Below are 7,446 nucleotides of genomic sequence, written 5' to 3'. Positions count from 1 at the left end.
TATATATATATATATATATATATATATATATCTATATGTAAATGATTAGAAGAGTTTAAAGTAGCCCATGGTGCCGCCATGGTTTGACAGCACTTATTGTAGAATATAGAGAAAATAAGGCCTCACATCTCCTGTGTGCCGAGCACATAACCAGATGGGCGAACCCTCTACTGTCTGAAACAATGAGGATGGGAAACACACCAAAATCATCTTGAGCTTGACAAACACAGTCTGCTTCCAGGAGGGAAAATTAAACCAAACGAACAGCCACAAGCTGGTGAATTCACACCATTGTTTGGAGAACATCTTCTTTTGTAAACGCTAATAACAGACTGTGTGAACAAGTCCAACTTGGACTCACTCCACACTGCAGAAGGAGGGGCTCTGCGTCAGAGGTGAAGGACACAGATGTGAGTGGGTCTGGATGTCCTCCGTCGTTCATCTGGGCCAGCAGGCGGTCGCGGTGGACCTGGACCTCGGCCTTTTCCAGGGCCGTCGCCACAGCTTTCTCCACGACGGGGTCGCCGAAGCAGGAGGCATTGGCCTCGGGGGGCGGGAGGACCAGATGGATACGACTCCCCCGGACGCCGAGGCTCAGCAAAGTCTCCACGGCGGTGAAGACGTCGAGGCCGCTTCCGTAGACGATGGCATCGTCTAGAGAGGAAGGAGCTGTTAGCAGCTGTAAGACGCTTGGGAACGTTTGCAAACTACGACAGCGTCACTCTCACATTCAAGCTCGACTTCCGTGCGTTTTACTTTGACAACGATGGATTTGAGGGCACAGGCAAATGTGCCATCTGAACGGACTCTAATGCAGCAATTTCTTCAGTTCAAAACAAATCTGAAATGTTTGAATGTAATTAAAAGCAGCCTCGACCTCTTTGGCTTTGAGAACTCTTATAATATAAAACTGCAGTGTAGTTGAAGCGTCTTGTTAGATGTCTGTGATTTGTCAGCAGAGACATTTCCTCCTATAATCTTTGCAGAAACTTTCATTTCCTTTTATTAAGTACTTTAAAAGCAGGACTTTTACTTGTAATGTAGTATTGTTACGTGTCCTGGCTGCTGTTGTCCGGTGTCTCTGTCCTTGGTGCTGAACCAGAGGAGCTCTGCTGCTTCCGAACCATCAAGGCTGACGGAACACAAAGCTCCTCATCAATAAATCTATATCCCGCCCTAGAACCGCCCAAGGAAGCCTGCTTGAATGAATTCCTCGAGAAAAAACAAGCAGTACGCTGAGACAGTTTTTTTCAGAATTCATTGCCTTTTTTTATTATGTGGACATAAAAACCATTTATCTTTCATCAGGGTCTCGAGGTTGACGGATGTGTGGTCAATACAAACTGGTCTTGTTTCTAATCATGTAGCCTCTATATTAAAGGCCTTGCACCTTAACAAAACACGGACCTTTGGGGGATTCATTCCTCGTTACGTTTTTTATGAAATGTTTATTTCCATTTGCTATCACTGTTCTCATTGCGGTCACTTTAAAGATCAAAGTGTTAGTTTAAAGCTGAGAGACTCTAGACTTGTGTTTGTTGTCAGTAATAAGAATATCCTTTAAAGCTCCGTCTGAGACAGAACAGCGACGTCTAATGCTAATATTTACATTCGCTCTCTGATATTATCATCATTATTAAAATATGGAAATACTCATGGTATCTGTCTGCTGGAGCCTGCAAGGAAAATTTGCATGTATTAATGGTTTTCCTTTATGACTGGGATCAACTAATTAGTGTGTATGAAAAAGCCCTCGCTCTACATCGCTGCACGATTCCTTCAGAGAGCGGGTTCATTCTGCTTAATGACGCTGTGTTGTGTATTTCTGCCGCTCTGAAAAGCCGCGGCTCTCAGAGAGCGATACGATAATGGAAAATGGATGGAAGAGGCCGACCTGATTTCCCAGAGATGAAAGATTTCTCTGCAGCTAATTAGCCGCTAATTACACTGGGGCACTTGAGTGCTGACTGGCTGAGTAATGACATGTTACTACAGATTCATTTTAGCTTCTCTCTGTGTGTGTGTGTGTGTGTGTTTCACTTTACCCTCCAGCTCCACAAAGTTGGCACACAGCCAGCGGCGAGCAGCCGCGCAGTCGTAGAGATCGTTGAGGGTGAAGAGGTTGGAGGGGACGGGCCCGCTGGATCTGGATCTGGACTGGTTCAGATCCACACCAGTAGGACCGGGAGCCTACATCATCACATGACACAGAATGATCTCATCTAATTTGACTCATAATGTACATTTCAGAAAGTGGCCGTTAAAACCATTAAAACAGCTCAGAGATGATGAATCATAGAAGATAAGTCGTACTGGAGAGGAGCGATGAACGGGATGACTCATAGTTTCACAAACAAACAGTGTTTTGTTTGTGAGTTTGTCGCTTTGGCAGAAAAATGAAGCTACGGTCTAAAATCTTTTAAACAAGACGTGAAAGATGGACATCGTGATAACGAGCTGCATGTCATGTAACAGTACCGGTGAACACTGATACTACACGTATGTACTCGGTTACATTCCACCACATCTAAACATTGATTAGGCTTAAAAGTCAAGTGGATTTTAAATGTATTGTTACAAAATCACAACTTTGCCTCAAAGCTAACAGACGGTGTAGTTTGTCTGATGTAGAATTTATTTGATAAGAAGCTGAATGAGTCTGAACTGTCAAAGTTAAGATGGCGCTCGCTGCCGCTGTAGTTAAAAGTTTAAAACTGGTGCTTGACGCCGTAACGTGAACCTCGACGACGAGGGATTGTAATTATCTGTAAACTCATATTCATAAACGACTTTATTACCTTTAGTCAAGTATTAAATGTGTTATAAAGAAACAGAGGCTGAATATCTTGTACACTATTTGATTTGGCTGCAAAATATTTACTCAAATGTAGATTCTTAAGACCTCCTGACGCTGATGTTCAGATGAGAAGACGTAAAGCGAGGGTCTCATCGTCTCACCTGGTACTGCAGGCCCGTGCAGAGGACGAGGTGGTCGTAGGGCACCTGCACGCCGCCGGACACCAGCACGTGTTTGGACTTCCTGTTGATGCCCACCATCTTCCCCGTCACCTCGGTGACGCATGAACGCAGGGGGAGCTGGGCCAAGTCTCTGCTGCTGTATGCATGACTGCAGGAAGAGAAGAAGCCTCTTAAAGGGACAGTTTGACGTGGCGTTGTGTGAGGCACTTTGTTAGCGATGCATCGGTTAAACCCTTTTGAGTCCTGACACTGAGTACTGATCTGATACCAGTGTTTCATTGATAAGCTGTGTGCTTCACTGTGATTATTCCTTTATATGTACTGAACTGAAGCTGTTATCTATGATCTCTTCAAAGCCACGGGACTCCTGTGACAAAAACATTCACTTTTGAAGCAGAAAGTTTCTGCTCTACTGCTGCCTCCATCCGTTCATTAGGTTGTGTTACTTGGTGAGTTTTGTGAATCCAAACTAAACCTTTTAAACACTAAAGTCTCACAACAACACAAACTCAGTAACAGATGGAGGAGCAGTAGACAGCAGCTCCTGTGCTCTGAGAGGTAGAGTTCTATGAATGGAGTCTGGTGTGTTTGTAGAGATCACAGAGAACAGCTTCAGTGTCTGACAGCAAGGTAAAGAGGAGAAGACATTCTAAATACAGCGCTCACTTAAACTGAGAGACTCTTTAAAATACGTCCACAGCAGAACATTACTTTGCTCCCGTGCTGGTTCTCCTGTCTGTTCTATGAACTCATCTCCTGCAGTAGAACCCTGACTGTGGAGGAGAACCTCATACACACACACTACTGAACATCAGTACTGTCCCTTTAAAGTATTAAGTTAACGTAGTTGTGAAGACTTGAGTCTAATGACACATAAAGGTTTAATGTTTGTGGAATGTTCTCGTGACGTTTTGAGTTTCATCTCAGAAGTTATTTAACGTAAGATGCCAAAAACATTTCATGTGTTGATTGTTACATTCACTCACCTTGTGGACAGAAATCCGACGTCCTCGAAGTCGTAGTTGCCGGGAAAACCGTGTGTTGAGACGAGGGTCAGGTTGTTGAAGCTCAGGTGAGGGCTACGAGAGAACAGACACGGACGAGCATGAGTGCTTCTCCGTAGAATACAGAGAACACATAAAGGACACGGTGCCAGAGGACTGTTTTCTGGGGAAGGACAACTTTCTGTGCAACAACTACCTGCTCCATCTCGTGATGTGTAAGAGCATTTAGAAAGCTGCGCTGGTGTCAGCTTTGCTTTGTGTAACAGGAAGGTCTGTGCCGTACATGAACACAGAGAGAGACACATCTCCAGAGATGTTTGGCCTTACACTCTTACACACCTACATATTAGCTGCTGCTGCTGATACCATCAGTGTTGCAAAGAGAAATGATTTGGCTCCTAAATATTCACTCAAATGTAGATTTTTAAGACCTTCTCTTTCTAAAGCATCTAAAAACTAACTGGCCTTCTTTGTTTAATCCCCATCACTTCCTGGCGCTCGCCGGCTTCACTACGGCGAGTATAAACTAAGCTTCAGTGAGAAGTCCTTTGAGTTCTCGGTTCTCCAGAAAGCTGCAAGCAGCAACACCACGGGCCCAACGCTCCCTCTCAACGAGTCCTGAAACATCTCCCGTCCTCCTCCCTCTGGTGGGTTTAGTGTCCACGGTACACAACGTGTCCCTTGTGATGCAAATGGATCTTTTGTGGCGTCCTGCAGGACATTACACAGCAGATAACGGGGAATAGAATAGAGTGTTCAGCCTTATCACGCCTCTGACCACCTCCTGCTCTCTTCTTATCTCAGGCTTTCCTACAACACCAGGCACCCAAACGCTGGTGACCTGACTGGATGTGGGTCGGATGGCTGAGTGGTACCACTGGGACTAAAACACACTGTGAGTGGGATTGAATGAGATTTGTCCACCTGCAGAGATTTGGGGAAACGTAACACCTCTCTACTCGTGCCGTTATTAAGCAACCACAATGTGCGCGCTGCGATGATGATGACGATGACGATGATGATGACGTTGTGGTATTTAAGCAGTGAGCCTCGCTGTCTAAACTAAACAAAGATAATTGGAAACAGTAGCTGCTGGATGTTGTGACGTCGTTGGAAAGAAAGAGTGAAGCAAGTATTAAATATATATTAAATATTCCATGGGACACATCGTGGAGCTCCGGGTGGTCCGGCACTAAAGACATAATATTCTCCTCCATTTATTTACTGTACACTGGTATTACCGGAATGAAGACGAGATGTCTGCCGGCTGTGATTGGTTGTTCCTCGTCACATGGCATGTGGCGCACGGTGCATAAGTGTGAACTATTGCTAGCATGCCTGCTGCACGTCTACATCGACAACAATGAATTAGAGCCCCAAGGACAATACTGTAAGAAGAGAAGAACTACTTTATGTTAATTGTGGAATTTTTTCCATGAATGTTGTGAAGATTTGTTATTTAACTTACTGGATCTCCTAAATTTGATTTCCAGAAAAATAACTGCATAAAAGATATTGATAAACGATTGTATGAATATGTTCTACCCTTTCTCTCCAGTAGAGAGTGAAACAATAAACAACAGTTAAGTATTTCTTATCTCAAACAAGTATCATTATTAACCTGTTGATTCCTTTATTGATGGATTAATCGTTCAGTCTATAAAATGTCAAAAAGCCAAAGCCAGAGTGTAAGCCGACGTCCTGAAAATATCGTTCTGTGCGACCAAATTCTCACATTTGAGGAGCTAAAACCAGCTATTTGTTGCTTGATAAACAACTTCAATGATTAAAAAAGGTTGATTAAGCATAAATTAAATGATCAAACCAGACGGATCAAGTAAAGAATCCTCGACTATCATTTCAAAGCTTTGTGTCATCAGCTGTCTGACCTTTGAGTTTGACGAGAGCAGGAAAACACAACAATAACAACAATCAGCCACCAGACAATGAGCGCAGTCAAACTTTCCCTGCTAATCTGTGCCAGAAGGTGGATTTATTCCGCCGCAGTGAGGCATTAAGGCCCATTATTGGGGATCTGGATGAGAGTGAACCAGAAGCCCTGGATTTGCTCCGTTATCAGCCGGTGACAGACGGCCGCCGTCACCCTGCAGCCCGACCGCGGCGGAGCAGAGGGCCGAGCCGCCGCAGAGCTCTTTATCTGTCTGACCCCGTCCCAGCCTGTAATGAAGCCGCTGGGCTGCATTCAATGAGCACATGGAGAGCTGTGTCTGGAGGATGGGGGGGGTTGAAGGATGGACGTTTGGGCAGGGCTGATAAGAAGGGCCCCAGCAGGCCCCAAACTGACCCATCATTCACCCTCTCAATGCGTCGCCGCCTCACCATTAGTCCAGCGGACACTAACTGCCTCATTAGTCAACTCATTAGTGACGGCAAACACAGATCGCTGCAGCAGATCCCCGACGGTGGAGAGGCTGATTAAAGGAGGCCGGAGCTGAATGCCAGGCCTTCACCACAGCTGCGTGCGTGTGGTCGCCTCGGCATCGCCGACACGCCGGCCTCGCCAGCTCCACAAAAAAACAAAAAAAACACAGCCCCCCCCCGGTTGCCTGGCAGCTATCGCCCCGGTTCTGAATCAGCAGCTTCGTATTATCTGCCGGAGCAAGTTAATCTCACAAAAGCGAGGACGAAAGACAAACATGTAAGACGTCCGACCTGGAGTCAAGTGACATTTCCAGGGATTGGATTCCTGAAATAAAAGAGGATAAAGAGATGAAAGAGGGGGCTGCTCTCCTCCGGTTCAGGGTTTCTCTAGTGACACATCAGAATCTGTGATCGACACGATGGGAATACTTTATTATGACGGCTGCAGGCTGCCTGTTATACCTCCTGCATTTACTACTAATCTGTGTTTACTGCCACTTGGAGATGAACGTGACGTTACCTGTAAACTGATTCAGACACAGACAGCGATTCCTGTGTCAAGTTGTGATTTTGATTCGCTCTTTACTTGTTTCTTCTGCAGGTTGCAGCATCGAGTTATTCCTAGAAATGTCATGATGGCACTTTCTGAATACTAAGAGTATACAGATGAACTGAAGAGTGTTTAATACGTTTTAATAATTCCACGTCTTGTAGACGGGCTCTTTAAAACACGCAGTTTATATTGTACTCACATGGTGTTTATTACTCAGTAAAATATACAGCTGGTGTCTTATTTTCTTATTGTACACAAATCCTATGAAAGGATCCAGACCAGCATAAGCAGAAAATAAAGAATATGACCAGACTCTAACTGTACAGTAGTTAAACTATCAGAAGACTTTGGGAGCAGGTAGCTTCATCAGTGAATCAGGAGGATTGGTTGCTTCTGGTGCAAATCATGAAGCTGCATTTGTTTAGTCTACTGTGTGCACTGTTCTTGATGGGAACTTGGCGACAACAGAGTTCATACAGAAAGCACAGATGGTGAGAGGTGTGTGTGTGTGTGTGTGTGTGTGTGTGT

At 44.8% G+C, this 7,446-nt stretch overlaps 1 protein-coding gene across 1 annotated transcript; it reads right to left on the bottom strand.

Moving 5' to 3' along the window:
* Positions 1-361: 361 nt before the first annotated feature.
* LOC116378399 (cilia- and flagella-associated protein 61-like) lies at positions 362-6,180 on the bottom strand (the record flags this gene model as incomplete). The annotated part of the gene is made up of 5 exons (XM_031840268.1): positions 362-654; positions 2,046-2,190; positions 2,959-3,127; positions 3,966-4,058; positions 6,035-6,180. Coding segments are annotated over 5 exons (846 nt in total), but the record flags the coding sequence as incomplete, so codon positions are not given.
* Between the last annotated feature and the right edge of the window lie 1,266 nt (positions 6,181-7,446).

The sequence above is a fragment of the Anarrhichthys ocellatus genome, unplaced genomic scaffold (assembly GCF_004355925.1).
Source record: "Anarrhichthys ocellatus isolate YVR2014 unplaced genomic scaffold, GSC_Weel_1.0 scaffold2530, whole genome shotgun sequence".
In the NCBI taxonomy this organism is placed as follows: Eukaryota; Metazoa; Chordata; class Actinopteri; order Perciformes; family Anarhichadidae; genus Anarrhichthys; species Anarrhichthys ocellatus.
Note: the sequence above shows the minus strand (reverse complement) of the source record. Positions and strands in the feature narration are given on the sequence as shown.